Source organism: Quercus lobata, chromosome 3 (genome assembly GCF_001633185.2).
Source record: "Quercus lobata isolate SW786 chromosome 3, ValleyOak3.0 Primary Assembly, whole genome shotgun sequence".
In the NCBI taxonomy this organism is placed as follows: domain Eukaryota; kingdom Viridiplantae; phylum Streptophyta; class Magnoliopsida; order Fagales; family Fagaceae; genus Quercus; species Quercus lobata.
The window spans coordinates 11,365,045-11,384,390 of NC_044906.1; the positions used below are offsets into that span (position 1 = coordinate 11,365,045).

At 39.0% G+C, this 19,346-nt stretch overlaps 2 protein-coding genes and 1 pseudogene across 2 annotated transcripts; 1 reads left to right on the plus strand and 2 right to left on the minus strand.

Moving 5' to 3' along the window:
* Window positions 1-3,889, minus strand: part of LOC115980324 — a 9,485-nt pseudogene extending 5,596 nt beyond the window's left edge.
* Window positions 3,890-9,501: 5,612 nt separating this feature from the next.
* LOC115978985 (germin-like protein subfamily 2 member 4) lies at window positions 9,502-11,308 on the plus strand. Its single transcript, XM_031100924.1, has 2 exons — window positions 9,502-9,854; window positions 10,600-11,308. Exons 1-2 carry the CDS (start codon window positions 9,746-9,748, stop codon window positions 11,145-11,147), a joined length of 657 nt encoding a protein of 218 aa, XP_030956784.1. The 5' UTR covers window positions 9,502-9,745; the 3' UTR covers window positions 11,148-11,308.
* Window positions 11,309-12,753: 1,445 nt separating this feature from the next.
* On the minus strand, window positions 12,754-17,437 carry LOC115980050 (glutamate--tRNA ligase, cytoplasmic). Its single transcript, XM_031102250.1, has 6 exons — window positions 17,193-17,437; window positions 16,760-16,856; window positions 16,524-16,677; window positions 14,943-16,021; window positions 14,247-14,714; window positions 12,754-13,135 (listed from the first exon to the last, which is right to left on the minus strand). The coding sequence occupies exons 1-6, from the start codon at window positions 17,339-17,341 to the stop codon at window positions 12,917-12,919; spliced, it is 2,166 nt and encodes a 721-aa protein (XP_030958110.1). The 5' UTR covers window positions 17,342-17,437; the 3' UTR covers window positions 12,754-12,916.
* Between the last annotated feature and the right edge of the window lie 1,909 nt (window positions 17,438-19,346).

Consider the following 19,346-nt stretch of genomic DNA (forward strand, 5'->3'; position numbering starts at 1 on the left):
AACCGGGTTAGGCATATGCGAACAGAGTTCGAGTCGTTCGACGTAATACATATTCCGCGAGGCGAGAATACCCACGCAGACTCCTTAGCGACCCTTGCCACCTCCTTAGCACGAAATTTCCCACGGGTAATTATTGTGGAAGACCTGCATACCCCCACTTCACCAGAAAAGGAGATTTGCCAAGTTCGTCAAGCTAGTTTGACGCCGTGCTGGATTGACCCTATATTAAAATTCCTCGACAGTGATGTGCTGCCCGAAGATAAGGTAGAAGCTGAGAAAATACGGAGGAGAGCACCTCGGTACTGGTTATCCGAAGATAAAAAGCTATATAGACGGTCCTTCTCTGGGCCATACTTGCTCTGCGTGTCTCCCGAGGCAGCGGAGTTAATCCTGGAAGAGTTGCATGAGGGTATTTGTGGAAGCCACACGGGAGGGAGATCCCTGTCATGCCGAGCACTAACGCAAGGTTATTGGTGGTCGAATATGCAGAAAGAAGCGCAGGAGTACGTTAAGAAGTGCGATCAGTGTCAAAGATATGCTCCGAATATCCACCAACCTGGAGGAGTTCTTAACCCTCTCTCAAGTCCTTGGCCCTTTGCACAATGGGGGCTAGACATTGTCGGCCCTTTTCCTAAAGCTATAGGAAACAAGAAGTACCTGCTGGTCGGCACAGACTACTTCACCAAATGGGTTGAGGCTGAACCCTTGGCGAACATCCGGGACGTAGATGTGAAGAAGTTTGTCTGGAAGAGCATTGTTACGCGATTTGGAATCCCACGAGCTCTTGTTTCGGACAACGGGCTCCAGTTCGATAGCAATGCCTTTAGGAAATATTGTTCAGAACTGGGAATAAGAAACAGATATTCCACTCCAGCTTATCCGCAAGGCAACGGGCAGGCTGAAGCTGTTAACAAAGTCATTGTCCATGGGCTTAAGAAGAGACTAGACGACGCGAAAGGAAGATGGGTGGAGGAACTCCCACATGTGCTTTGGACGTATCGAACAACGCCTCGGCGTTCGACGGGAGAGACTCCTTTCTCCATGACCTATGGAACCGAGGCCGTTATTCCGCTGGAAACTGGATTCCCGACATTAAAGACCAGTGCATTCTCTTCGAGTAATAATGATGCGATGTTGGAAAAAAGTTTAGACCTGATTGAAGAACGAAGGGAAAGCGCGATGGTTCGGCTAGCTTACTACCAGCACAAACTCAAGCAATGCTACGATAGCAATGTGAGGATAAGGCCGTTAACCATAGGCGAGAAAGGTCCTGGGGGCCACTAAGAATCCAAGCTGGGGAAAACTGGGACCCAATTGGGAGGGACCGTATCGAATTACCTCTGTAGTTGGAGTAGGGGCATATTATCTAGAGGATCTAGACGAAAAACCTGTACTCCATCCTTGGAATGTAAATAATCTGAGAAGGTATTATTATTAGTAAAGAAGTCTTAATTCAAGTATTCTCTTTTAACTTACGTCAGATATGCATTATATGAGTCCCGCATCCTGTCATATCATACTGAATTGTTAAACAGAAACTGAGTTATGCCGGGTCCTCGGATCGCAAACTTAGTGGAAATTAACATCCTATCATACTGAATTGTTAAACAGAAACTGAGTTATGCCGGGTCCTCGGATCGCAAACTTAGTGGAAATTAACATCCTATCATACTGAATTGTTAAACAGAAACTGAGTTATGCCGGGTCCTCGAATCGCAAACTTAGTGGAAATTAACATCCTATCATTCATACTGAATTGTTAAACAGAAACTGAGTTATGCCAGGTCCTCGGATCGCAAACTTAGTGGAAATTAACATCCTATCATTCATACTGAATTGTTAAACAGAAACTGAGTTATGCCAGGTCCCCGGATCGCAAACTTAGTGGAAATTAACATCCTATCATTCATACTGAATTGTTAAACAGAAACTGAGTTATGCCAGGTCCTCGGATCGCAAACTTAGTAGAAATTAACATCCTATCATTCATATTGAATTGTTAAACAGAAACTGAGTTATGTCAGGTCCTTGGATCGCAAACTTAGTGGAAATTAACATCCTATCATTCATGCTTAATTGTTAAACAGAAACTGAGTTATACCAGGTCCCTGGATCGCAGACTTAGTGGAAATTAACATCCTGTCATTCATAATGAATTGCTAAATGGAAGTTATGTTATGTCAAATCCTTAGACCACTAATACGGTAGAAACTTACTTGTTAAGTTGTGCATTGAATTATTAAATGGTATAAAGAGTGGTGATGAGTTTTCTAAATCGTAATCTCAGTAAAAGTAATGCCCTATGAGCATTCGTTAAGGAGTCAGAAAGAGAGAGCTTTGAATGCAAGATTGACGTACAATAAAAGTGGCGTCTGAAATGAATCCATCTAAAATTACAACGACAAAGTAAGTAAGTGTAAAGATAACTTAGAACCATCAGAATGATAAGAAAGTAAGCAAGAAAGTCCTCTACTGAGTGTCTAAATTAAAATTACAAAGCAGTTTCTATCTTTTTACTTTTTGGTGATGCCCCCAGCCGATTGAACTGTGGAGTCCAATTCTTGTTGAAAACCCTGTGAGACTGTATATGTCTTCGAAGCAGTGATGGATTTGTTTGGAGAAGCTCTTAGAGGGGAGTTGCGAGGTAAAATCTCCTCGCTAGGGTCAGTAGCTGGGGCTGGAGTATCAGCTTGGTGTGGTTGAGGAGCTGAGGTGCGTATCGCTTCGGGGTAATATACGCTCTCTAGCTTACGCAGTTCAGATGAGGCTTCAACCCCAGCACGGTTAAGAGCCTCGCTCCAGGTTCTCGCACAGAAGATGCGGCAAACCTCCGGAACCTCGGCTCTTAACGCTTTCTCAGTTTCAGCTACCCCGATTTCGTAGCCCCTCTGCTCGGCTTCACCCATTGCCTTCTCAGACTCGATTTTTGCTTTCTCGGCTTGTTCCTTAAGCTTTTCGGCTCTCTCCCTTAACCTCTGAGTTTCTTCTAGATGCTTCGTAAGGACAAAAACTTGCTCCTGAGTTTTCTTCAGCTCAGTATTCGCCTCACGCAGAAGCTTGGCCTGTTCCTCGGCCTGCTTCTGGTAGCCCTCTGATGACGACTCAGCATTCTTGCGAGCTTCTTCCTCGACCAGGAGCTTTTTCCTTGCGACGGTTAGATCCTGTTCAGATTTAGTCAAGGTTTGAACAGCCATTACCCTTCTCTTCCTTTCACCATCTAGCTGATTGGAACAAGCATTGAGCATCTCATCTAGCTTGAAGGTATTTTGGATTATCTGTAAAAAATAAAAAGGGGGGGGTGAGTTAGTGTTATGGTTAATGAAAAGTACGCATTAGTAAGTAACAGTCACAGAATGAAGCAGTATAAAAGATAGCTTCCCACCATGCCCAAATATCGTTTATTGTCAAGGATGAGTTGATTCTTCCTCACATTCTTTAGCTCGGCCATATCCTTTGGGAGCAATAAGGCCTCCTCTATGGCCGAGGCCACATGACACCCTATGCCACCGTTATAATCCCTTACAGAGGCATCGTTTCGCAGGGGTTCCCCACCGAGCATAGGAACTGGCAGCCATGCTTGTGAATCGGGATGTGGGGAATCGGATTCCTCTTGGCCCCGCATAGAGGGCTGTCTGGTTTTCTGCTGCTTTGCTGCTCGTTGGACATCCTCCTCTCGAGTGGGACGGGATTTGCTCGCATCTGCCACCCCCTTACCTTTCTGCTCTCTGCGCTTCTCTGGCTCGGCAGTGCTTGGCAGTGCTGTTTGCGGAGATGATGGAGGAGGGTGGCGGGGGACTGGAGGAGGAGACCTGGCTGGAAGAGATGAAACTTGGGATGGTACTGTTTGGGCAGGTGCAGACTTTCCCTGTTGACCTCCTATCAGCTCCATTAGGCTTTTTTGGGGTACCCTTTTTACCCCCATCTCGTCAGAACTTTCCTCGGGGTTTGAGGGCTGATCGAAGATCTCAAAATCGTCAGCGGACTCCGATGCTGTTACGCCGGTTTGCTTGCTTTCTTCCCTTTTCCTTTTCCTATTGGTGCCCTTTTTCTTGAGGGAAGGTGAGGGTGAAGAAAGCCCCGCTGAGGCGCTGGCCACGGAAAGAGGTTCTGTGAGAGGTGTGTGTTCGGGAAGTGGAATACCCTCTGGAACAATAAATCCTTCGTAGGCAACACTGATACGGCGAAGCCGAGGATCGCGTGCCCTAATCACGCACTTCGGCGCCTGAAAGCCAAAAGAAAGGGGGGTATATCCAAGAATTAAATGTGCTGCTCGTAGTTGACCATCAGCCTCGTTCACGTATATTTCAGCTCTCAATAATCTGTCTAGGCTCGCTTTATTGACCAATCTGAGATTGGGCTTCGTGTAACGTCTATCTGCAAGACTGTTGGTTTTAAAGTTAAAAGTTGTGAGACGCAAAAATAATAAAGGTGATTAAAATGTGATTATGAGCTAAGTAGCATAGGTCTATAACTTCGCACCCACCTGGCGTTCCCTCCACAGTTGGGCAAGATTGACCATCATGCCATTCCCCAGAAAAAATGAGGAAATCTTCTTTTAGGTGTTTATTTGAAGTAGGGAGGCACTGAATCAACCTTACTTCAAGATATCTCGACTTGAGATAATAGTCCTGGTCGGCTAGGCGGTGAAGGCTGTACACCCAATTCACGTCGTGATGGGATAGATTTAGACCCATTCTCTGATTCAGAGCGTCTATACTTCCCAGAATCCTAAACATATTGGGAGCGCATTGGGTGGGGGATAGCCTAAAGAAATTAAGGTAACCCCTAGTGATACTACCCATGGGGATGGTCATCCCTCCTTCAATAAAGGCGATCATGGGGATAACCACTTCCCCAGTTTGCCTGGCGTCAACCCACTCCCCTTGGGCCGCATACCTCATCCCTACCGTTGGTGGGATACTGTACTTCATGCGGAAGTTTCTAATACCCTCCTCGGAGTCAACGAGACACCGAAAGGGATTCCTCTGCTTCCCCATTTTTTCTAAAGAAACTTAGTAGAGAAAAAACTTTTTGATTTTGAATAAAAATGGTAAAAGTTTCGAGAGGACTTACAGGTTCAAAGGAAGGACCTCGGACAACGTACGATTATTTGTAGTCGCCAGGAGAACAGTGAAGACAGGAAGAAGGCAGGTTCAGTGTATAGGCCTTGGAACCGCGTAACCATTAAGGGTAAGGTACAGGTTTAATTTGGGAACGCCTTTATAGTCATGTGAAGATTGTGAGCGGCGAAATTCCCGCTCACAAAACAAGAGAAGCCCCCTACCGTTCGATTTGGATCTAACCGTCGAACGTGGGAGACAAGGGAGTTGTCAGAATTTAATGCTGCCAAAATCGGGGCGCTGAAGCGTCAGGGGCATGCCCCGAAACGCGCACAGCTGCAGGCTCATGACGTCAAAACCCACCTTTTCTCCTGAGGAGTCGAAAAGTAGGATTTTGAGGGGCTATTGTGGGGATCATTCGGTTGATAGGCCCATAGGATTCAGAATTGGTTGAGGATTGTTGGGCCAGTAGCCCATCCGAGGTCGTGCACCCGTCCGAGGACGCCATGCTCCTCGGCAGTATGTGTCCGAGGACGATCGCGTCCGAAGACGATCAGGACGTGGTATCACCACGATCAGATCTCAGAAGTAGGTCATCTCAAGGGGTAGAGTAGCCGACTAAAGATGAAAGAGATAAGGCAAACAAATATCTGAAACTATAGCTGCCTCCGCATTAATGACCTCTCAACCAACTCTCTGGCCGCATTAATGTGGAGGTGATACCTGAGCAGTAGGGAAGCAGCCTTACAGCTGCCCATAGGAAGTTCCAGGAGGTGCCAGATGGGACAGAAAGAAATCCCCCGGACACCATCTACACGTGTTCGGTGAAGATGGATCGCGAAAGGGAGTATATAAACTAAAAGAGGAACATGAAGAAGGGGATCGAAAAAAAAAAAAAGAAGAACACACAGAAAAACTAAAGAGAAAGAAGTAAGAAGGGGGAGAGAGAGAGTAACACTAGGGACTGAAGAAAAGACGTTGATTATACCAACAAAAAAAAAAAAGAAAGAAAACATTGTGTGGGCTTGAGAGAAAATCTTGGAGGTAGATACCACAGTTAGCCTAGCTCTTTACACCCACGCTCTACAAATCATATTGTCTGGGCCTTTTACGTACGAACCCAATACTGTTTAGGTTCGTCCCAAAATCGCGTCCTTACACTTATATATAACACTACTAAATAAGCATTTAATAGATTTAGATTTAGTATAATTTTTTTTAATTTAGTTTTCCGTCACTCTATGCATATTATGCTATAGCACTTGGGTCGATATCAATCATAGGAAAACAAAAAATACACAATAAAACATATATTGATTCCTAGGATTATATATAAATATGGCGAAATAATCAGTTTATGCAAGATTATAGAAGAGATATGACAAATCAACATATAGACTTTAATAGGGAGAAGAATAGTGTTTTTTTTAAAAATAGAATATGGAGAAGAAAAGTTTAAAAAAAGAAGGAAGAGGTTGAAAATAGGCAAATGATGTGGCACAATAATAGAGTAGTATATTTATTGCTGCATCTTTGTGTGTGTGTTATTAAATTTGATTTTTGTTTTTGGGTTATTTTTGTTTAAATTGTTACCAAAAAAACTAATTAAACACTAGGAAGAATGTTATAAATAGTGAAGGTTTCATCATGTCTAGTAAGTTACAATTAGTTTTGAAAATGCGTAAAGGCATAATGCATTATTGCATATATTAATATTTATATAAATATATTTTTAAAATGATAGAAAAAAAATGATAACATGGCCGTTGATGAGGCTTAATAGAAGTATATCAACAATAAATGCTATTGTAGTAGACAAAAAATTAGTTAAGCCAATTACAATATGCCACAATAATTATCTACAAGTAACAAATCACAGTAGGACTTTTTGTTGATTATTATTTTTATCAAAATTTTTCAAAAAATAAAGATAATTATCAATAAGCAACAAGTCCTAGCAGGACTCTCTGACTTTTAGCCAATCAAAATCCACGACTTATCTTCAAGGATATCAATTTGAAGTGAAATTCATCATTTGAAACCATTATAAATAGAGGGCACCTCTCTCATTTTGCACCAACCTCAAGACGTCAAAAGAGAAATTGAAAGCTTTTGGGTGGAAGTTCTTAGGACTTTTCGAAGTTTATGGAGGCTAGCTTGAAGAACATCATTGTAAATGTCATTTGATCCATTCGTTGTAAATACCATTCGATCCATCTCCAAACCAAAGTGAAGAAGAATTTGTGTTCAAGTTAAAACTACAAGAAGATAGAATTAGAGGGTTACTTTTTTGTAAAGGCGAAAATCACATTTTCATCCATACATTTTCACGCGATTCCACTTTGGTCCCTAACTTTTTTTTTTCTCCACCACTTTTAGTCCCTATCCTAAAAAACGCGTCTCGTTTTTGTCCCTGCCATTACATCAGAGACGGAAATTGCACAGGTGGCAAACGGAGTGCACTGTTAGCACACTAAAAGTCGACGTGGCCATTAAAATAATAATAAAAATGTTATTTGGCATTAAAAAATGCCAGTCAGCATCTAAATTAAAAAAATTAATTAATTTTAACTAAATAAAAAAATCAAAACAGAATTAAAAACTAAAAATCATATGGATTGAGATCTAAGTGTATTTTCAACAACAACAATAAGAACACAAACCCAGAAATTTATAATAAAAAAAAATTGTGAAAACTGAATTTTCAGCACTCCCTCATCCTCAGTTACTGCCTCACAACAAAACCCTCTCTTTCTCCTTTTCTCTCTTTTTCTCTCTCTCACGGTCCAGCCACCGTTGCCATCGCCTAGCCCAGTCCAGCCATCATCGCCACCCCTTCTCCCTCTGCCGTCACCTCACTCCCTCCCTCACTCCTTCACGATCATTTCCCCTTCTCTCTCTCTCTCTCTCTCTCTCTCTCTCTCTCTCTCATGATCTCCTTCACCCCGTTCTGCCCTCCTCTCTCTTTCCCTCACTGTAAGTTTTGACTTTTGTGAAATTTGGGTTTGGAATTGGTGAAAGTTATATGGGTTTTGTGGCTTTTTTCTTCTAAGTGTAAATATGGGTTTATTATATTTAATGAATTGTTATGGTTTTTTTGTGTGATTTTAGAATTATTTGTTCAATTTAGTAAATTTAAGTTCTTGATTGTTGATTTTGTCAAGTTCGGATGATGATGATGAGCGGTTTGTTGTTGGGGATTCTTTGATTCTAAAAGATCTTGGTCGGGTTCAGCAAAAGAAAATAAATTTTGGAGTTTTCCTCTTTCTGAATTTTTTCTGTTGTTTTTGTTTATTCGGACAGTAGAAAGGTTTCACCTAAACTTAGACAGAAACGATCCTACACGGTTGTTTGGTCCTAGGAGTTTGGAGGTTTTTTTTTTTTTTTTTTTAAAAAAAATTTCTGGGTTTGTGTTCTTAGATCTGAGTTTGTGTTCTTGTTCAAGACACACTTAGATCTCAATTCATGTGATTTTTGGTTTTTAATTATGTTTTTATGTTTTTATTTTTAATTTAGATGCTAATGTGACATTTTTTAATATCAAATAACATTTTTTATTATTATTTTAATGGTCATGTCAGCTTTTAGTGTGTCAACAGTGCACTCTGTTTGCCACCTGTGCAATTTCCGTCTCTGATCTAACGGCAAGGACAAAAACGAGAAGCATTTTTCAGGATAGGGACTAAAAGTAGTGGAAAATAAAGTTAGGGACTAAAGTGGGAATTACGTGAAAATATAGGGACGCAAATGTGGTTTTCGCTTTTTGTAAAATGATTAAAAAAAAAAACAAAACAAAGAATTGCACTCATTATTCAATTAATACAAATTTATTACTTTTGTGAAACTATCTCAAATTTTTTATATTTTCAGCTATGCTTTTGCTATTAAATTTTATATAAATGAAGAATATTTATATTCTTCTCAAGAAATGCATCACTTGGCACAGTAGTCTTAAACAAATTCCCGTTTATAACGCAATTTTTCTTCGGATAGCAAATTGTTAGTTTAGCAGAGCTCTTCAGGCTCCAAATGGCGAATTAGTCAAAAATATATTACTGCCCACAGTGTTTAACAAAGTAACAATCCATTGATACTGATCTGTAAGTGAAAATAACGTAGAAACTACGTAGATGACACGTTACAGTATGGAGTATTGAGAAGGAGAGTGGACTCCTAGCTAGCTATCTTTAAATTTGCAGTGTTAATATTATTGGATAATGATTAATGTTAGATTAGAAAAACAATAAAAGTATGTATAAATAAGAGCAGCTATGTGGGTCAGATCTGGAAGGCATGCAAGGTACGCAATATTATGGGGTCAAGAAGCCCAAAATAAAGGCAAGCATTGGGCCTTGTGAGTTGTAACCGATGACTTTGCTTTTAATTGGTGTAATAAGAAGAATAAGTCATGTGTCGTGCTTTGCAATTGCATTCACAGCATCTCTCTCTCTCTCTCTCTCTCTCTCTCTATCAACGTCTGTTTAGTCTTCTTAACTTAATTAGTGTCTGCTCATAAGTGCAACCACCTACCGCTTCTCTCTTCTTACTCTCACTCTTCTCCAGCAAACTTTTTCTTCTATACATATATACAGTATATATATCCCATCTAGCTAGCATATTTTTCCACACGCCCGGTTTTTCTTATCTATTAATTCCGATTCCAACAGTTAGTTGTATTGGGAGCTATGGCGGCTATTCTCGTACTGTTTGTCATGACTTTTGCTGTAGTCTTGGGCCCTGCTGCCGCAGATCCTGACTTGCTTCAAGATGTTTGTGTTGCTGATCTCACTTCCGGTACACCCATCATCCTTTTTCTTTTTTTCCTCCTTTTAAAGTACTATCATTATTTTCTCCTACTGTCGATAGGGAACATTCTTGTTTCTTCTTATAAGAGAAAGCAACAGGGCCACTTTCCTTATACTCAAGAGGTTCACTTCCCCTACCCCTCCTCCCTACATTCTCTTCTTCTTCTTTTCTTGGGAGGATTTTAGTTCCATATATTTGTGATTACATTTCTTCAACTTCAATTGATTTTAGGGAGATCGATCAAACTTTTTATTCTTTATTCTTTTTTATTTTTTACTTTTGATTTTTATTAACTTCAGTTCCAGTTATAACAAAAGAAAAACATGGTAACTTTAATGTCAAATGTATTAATGCTTATTGGTTGCCGAAAAAGAAGATGCCAATCATATAGGCCCACAATATTCTTGGCTTGAATGATTAAGGGGTTTTTTTTTTTTTTTTTTTTGGTTTCTTAATTTGCTGTAGATATCTGCTCAACAGGACTTTTGTTTTTTTTTTTTCTTCACATGTTGGGGTTCCTTATTAAGTATTGTAATCATGATAACTTCTTAATTAGTCAAGTGTGAAGTAGACGGAACAACTAAAAACTTTATATTAGACGATTAAGACAAAAGTAAATGATTTCTAGGAAAACAATAGTGTAGGTGAGATGGGTTCATGACAAAGTTATTTTTGAGATGTACAAAATTGGTAGCAATATCAAGTATTCATGAATACAAGTTGTGATGAACAGGTGTGAAAGTCAATGGGTTCACCTGCAAGGCCATAGCAAACATTTCTGCTGCAGACTTCTCCTTTAATGGCTTGGCCAAACCAGGCCTCACCAACAACACTTTTGGTTCTCTAGTCACTGCAGCCAATGTTGAAAAAATTCCAGGCCTTAACACCCTTGGTGTCTCACTGTCACGCATTGACTATGCTCCCGGTGGCCTTAACCCACCTCACACGCATCCACGTGCCACAGAGATGGTGTTTGTGCTGGAAGGTGAATTGGATGTGGGGTTCATAACCACTGCAAATGTGCTCATTTCCAAGTCCATCAAGAAGGGTGAGATATTTGTGTTTCCAAAAGGGTTGGTGCATTTTCAGAAGAATAATGGTAAGGTGCCTGCAGCTGTGATTTCCGCATTTAACAGCCAGTTGCCAGGCACACAGTCCATTGCTACCACATTGTTTGCAGCCACACCACCTGTGCCAGACCATGTATTGACTAAGGCATTCCAGGTGGGTACTAAGGAGGTTGAGAAAATCAAGTCTAGGTTTGCTCCCAAGAAGAAGTAGATGTTTGAAAGCACACGTGTACTGGGACCTCTTTTTTGTTGTTATTTAACTGAACAAATTGTTGGGATTTGTCCTTGTGATTCATAAAGAACTGTGGGGGGGCATTTTAATTTCCTTTCTTTTCCTTGAGAACCAAAATTGATTTGTGTCTGTTAAGCAAAGACGCTTTAGTGTCATAGTTCTTCCACTAAATAAAAGTAATAAAAAATAAAATAAAATAAAATAAAACTTCTCAAATACAAAGTACCAACAAAAACAGAATTTCTTGGTTTAGAGCTCTTTCATTTTCTAATTCTATAGTTGAGGAGGGGGAAATTAAACCATGGATGTTTCCATTGCAAACACCGAAAGCTACCAAGGCTCTTGGGCTAGAGCTCTTCATTTTCTAACCAAGAAAGTACATGAAAATGCAATTGAGTAACATCTTCTATTTTTAGAAGCCCGTCGGTGGCTAGATTTTTTCAAATGTAGAAGACTAGTCCACGCGTAGGTGACTTTTCTTTTACGTCACCAATTCAATCAAGTGCCCCATATGTCTATTAGGTAGCTGGGTATAGCTTTTTGCTATAAATCATTGCTCACTTTGTGGTTCAATCAGTTATTAATGGATGGATGGAACACCAATCTTTGCTGGCCCAGTTAATCATTTCAATTCAAACTTTCTACATACGTTAGCAGCAATTTTCGTATGTGTTTTTAAGGTCATTTTGACAAATTCATCAATAACATGTGCATGTTGCAAAGAGTAGGGAATTGAAGCACTTGCAGCAAAGGTTGACATAGACCAGGTTAAGGTTACCAAATGGATATTCAGCACACAAAAATACAGGTTACCATATGGATGATGTTAAATCCTTAATTAGCATGGATGGTACTTTCATATTTTAATATATCCTTAACATATGGATAATGTTAAATCCTTAGATTGGATGACTTCATTTATACAAAGCTTAGGATATGATAAAATACGAAAAGTATCATCGTTAATGTTCCTTATAAAGCTGTCTTATGCCATTTTTAATGTATGTGACAAAAGATCAGTTAGAAGCTGTCTATAAAATTAACACACACAAAGCTGGTAAGCATGGGCCTTACATTTTATAATAGTCCCCAAGTTATGTCATGTGATCAGCAATTAACAAAAAATCCTTTATGCTATATTTTTTCTATTTGGTACTAGCATGCCCACGAGGCTGCCTTGGCCTTGGATGCGTGCCCACAGGGACTGCTTCCCAATTGAAACATCTAAACCACAAAGCTGATACCCAATATTTAAGCTGATAGTGGCATCCCAATGTGGCCAATAAATGAAAATTATATTATTTTTCTCATAAACAACAGAATGATAAATAATTTAAGCAGGCAGAATGCTATGGGCAGAATGGAAGATTCAGTATGACCACCGAGTGTATAATTATGATTTACTCCCATATTCTTCCACAATCTAGCAAATGCAAGTTAAACAAGTCTATAATCTATATGACAAGTAATTGCCAATTATAACAAATACGAGAATACCACAGCAACTCAAAGACAAAAAAGCAAGCTTTGTTTTATAAAGAATAAAGAAAAATACAAAGATGTAAAGGAAAAAAGATTTACAAAGTAAAAGAAAGATGCATCAGTATTTCATATAAATGAGAGAGAGAGAGAGAGAGAGAGAGAGAGAGTAATTCTCATCTGATAAAAGCATATCAAGTCAACAATGATGTTTGATAAAGGTAGACAAATCTTAGAACACTGATTAAATTATTCAAATGGAGAGGTTTTTACTTCAAAGAGGTCTGCTGCCTGCCATCTGGGATTGCATATAACACTATAGGCTTTGAAGGCCTAATAAAGGGAACATCACATCTAAAGTATCCTTTTCTCTCCAGCTGCAATACCTCTCCCCGCTGCAAATTCCGCATGTTGGAATCCCCTATGGCTGCAGTCTCCCTTTTTGTACATGGGTTAAGCGCATCAAGGAAATCCTCTCCTTCCTCAAGCTGCAATCAAAAGTTACAAACACAATTATTTTAAAATCACACACCAACCTTCAAGCAGCAATCACAACTTACAGACTAAAATGTGGCATTCTTTTCCATGTGTTAATCAATACACTTAGACAAGGCAGCCATGTCAAAAGTCTGTAACTGTTTGAAAACCACACAAACCCCAGAAATGAGAGCATGTGTATATTTATGGAACCTATTTATATGTTCACGATCTACAATGCACCTCCACTCAAGATGCATGTTATCATATCATATCGACGATCATTAAAAACAAGCCTATCATTTTTGCCACAAGTGCCTAACTAGGTTCCAGTCAAATAGATCTACAGGTTTATAAATGAAGGCCCTCATGTTAAGCTTTTCAAAAGACAAGTGATGGTGCTTGACTGGTGCTATATGTGTAAGAGGTGTGGGGAGTTAGTGGATCATCTTCTACTGCATTGCTCCATAGCTTGGGAGTTGTGGTCCATCGTCTTCTGCTTGTTTGGCATTCAATGGGTTATGCCTCAATACTGTTCTTGAGTTGTTTGAGGCTTGGCAAGGAAAGTTTGTGCGACATCGTCATATTGATGTTTGGAGACTAGTGCCTCATTGCTTGATTTGGTGCATTTGGCGTGAAAGGAATGCTAGAAGTTTTGAGGGTTGCGTACACTCTTTGCTGGAGATTAAGTCTTTCTTCTTACACACTCTCTTTGAATGGAGTGTGGTTTTTTCTCATTTTTCTTATTCTTCCTTTTCTTTGTTTCTTGACCGCTGTTCTTTTGTTTCCTGATTTGTGCCTCCATAGTACATCCCCAATGTACTCAGTTTGGCAATCTTTTTTATTATTAATAATATTCTTATGTTATTTATCCAAAAAAAAAAAAAAATGTCATACTGTGACATCTATGTTGTCCACGTCAGCAGATTATAACCAATAAATCTCTTAGTGCAAGATAATTCCCAGAAGAGAATAACAACAACAAATAGTCCATCTTCTTGTTAACTGATTGATATTTTATGGAAGATAAAGCTCGGAAGTGATAATCTAGAATTAAGCACTACATGAAATTTACATTTTTTTCATAGAAAAAGCTGATCTTATCAGTTGACTAGCACGTACCTTCTTCTTTGTAATTAGATAGTCAAAATCCACCAGAGTAAGGTTAACTAGCTCGCTTGTTTCAGGAAGCCAAGTAAGCTTCAACTTTGTGGTCTTGACAGATCCTTCAAGATGCAACATCCCACTCAGCTGGGTGATGTTTCCATCATGGTCCTTCTCTATTTGCTTCACAATAGCATTGCCCCAATCCATCAAAGTTATCTCCTCATCCGCTGAGATAGATTCTGCATCAGCCTTGTCAATCCATATCCTCCTTGTGAAAGTAGTACACTTATCCCCAGCTCCTTCGTATTTCTTATGCCTTGGTATGATGCGGGCAAATGGTTTCTCAGGACCATTTGTCAGGGTAATTAGCACACATCCTTCCTCAATGACAGCAGTATGCCTGGGGCACACAGGATCAATGATCTTCTTATTAATGGTCCATAGTTTATCCCATTCCATTAGATTGAGATTTTTTGATGCCCCCTGAAACAGAATAACACTAAGATAATTGATAACCTTTTCATGAAGACCAATCTAAGAATAACTGTCTTGTACAATAAGAGTGCAAATCAATAAACAAAAAGTTTCATGATCAGGAACTAATGACAATTTCAAGAAGCTAGAGACCATTATGCAAGGTTTTGAATCTGAATTTGACACAAACATTTTTTTTTTTTTCATATCAGTAGTGAAATTGTACCGATAAATTACCTGTTCAAGAATAAACTGTATCAATGCTTCAACCTTTAGTCCTCTACGAATGATTCCTTGTACTGTTGGAAATCGAGCATCATCCCACCCATCCACCTTTCCCTTCTCAACAAACCATAGAAGTTTGCGCTTGCTGAGAAGTGTATAAACCATATTCAGACGGCTAAATTCATAAAGGTGGACCTTTCTCAATCCCATATCCATTTGAATCCGGTGATACTGAGCATTTCGGTCATGGTATTCACTAGATCTTAAAGCATGTGTTATACCTTCTATGGCATCAACAAATGGACATGCAAAATCATAAGTTGGGTATATCTTATACTTGGAGCCAATCCGATGATGGGGAATTGGATTGCAACGGTAATATACTGGATCTCGAAGTGATTTATTTGGGTCTTGCATATCCAGCTTCCCACGGAGACAGCACTGCAAACCCCTTTCAGATCCTGCAATCATTTCCTTCCATAATTTCAGATTCTCCTCCACACTGTTGTTTCTACATCTTGATTCAATCCCATCCATTCTTTCTTTCTGCATTTGCTCACGTGGTGTATCATCAACATACGCTTTACCCTGGCGAATCAAATTCTCAGCCATTTCCATCATCTGAGGAAAGTAATCTGAGGTGTATGTAACAGCAACATACTTGATACCCAAAGTCTCTATATCCTTCAGAAGATTTTCCACAAACTCATTGCTCTCTTTGGCAGGATTTGTGTCATCAAACCGCACAATAACTACGCCTTGGTACCGTTGAGCAAAATACTGGTTCAACAGGGCTGCTTTCGCGTGCCCAATGTGAAGATAACCGCTGGGTTCTGGTGCAAACCGTAAACGTACCTTTCCGACCTCAGCTTCTGGAAGATCTATTTCGTATGAACTCTTCGATTGATTACTGGCACCCTGTTGCTCCTTCAATTTGGAAGCAATTGGCTTTCCCGATCCTCTTTTGCCAACATATAGAGCTGTGACTTCATTCAAGGCATCATTATATTCTGCCAATATAGAATTGAACCACCGAGCGAGATTTTGGTACTTTGTTGACTTCCTCAAACTTTCCCATCTCTGTCCACTTCCTGCAAAGCAAAGAATATTAAGAATCCATAGAACACACTCATTTGATCATCTAATAGGGAACATTTTAATTGTCATCTACCAAAAAAAAAGAGATCTTGTTACACCATGGCAAGGAACTGGATCCATCATGCTGAAAGAAATTCCCTGGTATGAGGGTATATATTATGAAAATGCCAAAAGCATCATTATAATCCATCTAATCTGCCATAACTATCAGAAAGAATGCAATAAAACATGTGACTTTAATATATATATATATAAAAAGTGGTAATTTATGGATGAAATGTCATAACCCTATCCACGAAAATGGGTTATGGAGAAGTAATCAGATGATCCCTCCAATGGTATGTGAAGGAAATTTTTGGTAAGGATATCTTTAGATGATAAAACACGAAAATTCATGTATAATAAGGGGAATATAGACATTGATTATTCACCATGAGGTGGCTTAAAAATGTCTGAATAAAAAAGATATAAATAGGCAGTCTCCGAAGGTTGTACCTGCAAGAGCAGACCAGATTGCAACATCTGCAATTGAGAAGCAGGAACCAACCAGAAAGGTACGACTCTGCAAAAAATCATCAACGTACTTGCACGCGTTCTCAAATGCAGGACCCAATGAAAAGACGGGGGCATATTCCAGCCACTCATCAATCTGAGAAGAAGCAACAGCAGGATTAGAATGAAGTAAAACATTAACAGAAAACAACTTAAAAAAAGATTCCAATGAAAATAACCTGGCCAGATTCATATGCATTCTGTCCATAGAAATTGGGAAGGCTAGCAACACGAGCAATATAGCGAAGAAGCACATATGTTCCATGTAATTTAAGCCTACAATGCAGAGGTTGAGTTTGAGTACTGTAGAATCTCTAAAATCTCTCACAGTGATTACATATGGATAAAAGACAGCATCTTTGGGTTTTAATTTGAGAACCCATAAAAGGGGTACACTGATTGAATAAAGAACATAGATAGATGGAAGTGGAATCCCTATAAGTCGTGGAAGCAGCAGAAACATATAATTACATCAAAGACGACAAAAAAGAGAGAAACAAAACCCAATACTAAAAAGACCCATATAAGTAAATATAAAAACAGATACACAAAATCTAAGCTTTAGGAAGAAAAAACAAATCTTTATCGAAAAAGAAGAAGAAGAACGAATACCCATTAGAGAAGAGAAGCGTGGGAGCAGAATTAGGAGGTAGGGATGTATCGATTGGAAGAGCAAGGCCGGCAAGCTTGGCAGCCACAATCACCGGTAGAGGCGGCGGACTATCGGCAGGGAAAGACAATGTCCGAATCTCATTCTCCATAGTAGCGTTGTTTTGCTTTGCAGCTGTGTCTGTGTGTCTGTCTATTAGACTAGTTTCTCTCTCATATTATAAAACCGGGTGCGGCTTGTGTCCAGGGTTTCTTTCTAATTTCTACTTTCTCTATTTATGCTTAAACCCTGCTTCTTTTCCCATTTACATACAATTACCCTCGTATCTTACTACTATTATATTACCCTTTTTTTTAATTGCTAATTACATCCATATATTTTATTTTTCGTGGGTATTTATAATGAACTAATGAAATTGAATTATACTGGTTCTAATCAAGGGCCATGTTTAATATACATTAATAAATTTTGACATTTTTTTCTGCTTCAAATTAATAAAATTTTCTCAAAAAATTAATAGATAAATTTTAACACTAATCTTATTTTCATGTGGAATAATAAGCATTTAGTCTTTTTTTTTTTTTAGGGAAACGTAAAACCTGTGACACGATTAGCATGTCTAATAAGGTTATGAGTTATAGATTTATCCTAACTACAAGTATGTGAAAAATTAATAGAACGGAAAAACCTTGCAAACACTTTTGCATCAAAAATTAAATGACCATAAGCAACTAAAGATCCTTCATTGCTCTTCAACAAGTTAGTAATCAACTCTAAGGGCATATTTGGTATATTGTAATCACCAGCCACATTTTTGGTTATGCAGCAGCCGCCAAGCTTGTTGGGCAGGAGAGTTTCATTGAAAAGGGCAAGATCTTTGAACCCCATCCCGCCATCAAACTTCGGTTTACACATATCTTTCTAGATTACCCAATAAATCTTTCGACAATCACCCCATTGTCTCCACTAAATTTTTCGAATAAAACTTTCAATCTTATTACATAGACCCACTGGAAGCTTAAAGCAACATATATCCTATGTAGGGATGGCCTATGCTATAGCTTTTATTAGAATCTCTCTGCCTACTTGTGATAGTAACTTGGTCTCCCACCCTTGTAATTTCTGCCACACCCCCTCTTTAATATAGTTAAAGCTTGCTTTCTTTTGCCTCCCTGCAAGAGAAGGTAGCCCCAAGTACTTCTCAAATTGCTGAATTTCGACCACACCTAAGGTATCTTTGATTACTTGTCGCAAGGTTGACGAGGTGGACTTATTAAAAAAGACATTTGTTTTCTCTCTATTAATCTTTTGGCCTGAAATTTTCTTACAAGTGGGCAACAACTCCAAGACTGTATTACATTCATCACAAGTAGCTCTACAAAAAAGAAGGTTGTCATTCACAAAGAGTAGATGGGATAGTCTTGGGTTTCGCCTGCATAGAGAGTAACCTCTAATAGCTTCATCGGTAGCTGCTTGTGAAATAATGTTATGGAATCCTTCAGTACATAAAAGGAAGAGGAAAGGCAAGAGGAGGTCTCCTTAATGGATTCCCCTGGTTGGAGAAATCATACCTTTGGATTTAACATTGACAAGGAAGGAATAAAAAAACAGAGTGAACACACACCAGCATAAAAGCAATCAATTTTCTTGGAAACAGAGCTTCCTCATCATAACCTCCAAGAAAGTTCATTCTACCCTATCAAACGCCTTACTCATGTTGAGTTTGAGAGCCATGTACCCTTCTTTTTCAGACTTGTGATTCTACATACCACAAAGAGTTTCAAAAGTTATCAATATATTATCTGAAATTAACCTATTTTTGGTGAAAGCACTCTGATGTTCTGAAATAATATTTACAAAACTCTTTTTAATCTTTGTAAGGAACCAATCATTTAAAGCTAACACTTGATCAAGCCTTTCCCATATAGAATGGCCCGATTTGAAATGTTTTTGCCAAGTAATTGGGGAACCCGAAAAGCCAAGGTCCAAGAATTCCACACTCATCAATAGCATCTTGGAAGAGCTACATTTGACCATTACCTATATTACTTCTACCAAGTTTTTCAGTAGATCATGAAATTTCATGTTTAGCTTGCAATGAGAGTTAAAACTTGATCCATGGTGTTTTATTTTAGTTTTATTATTTTTATACAATA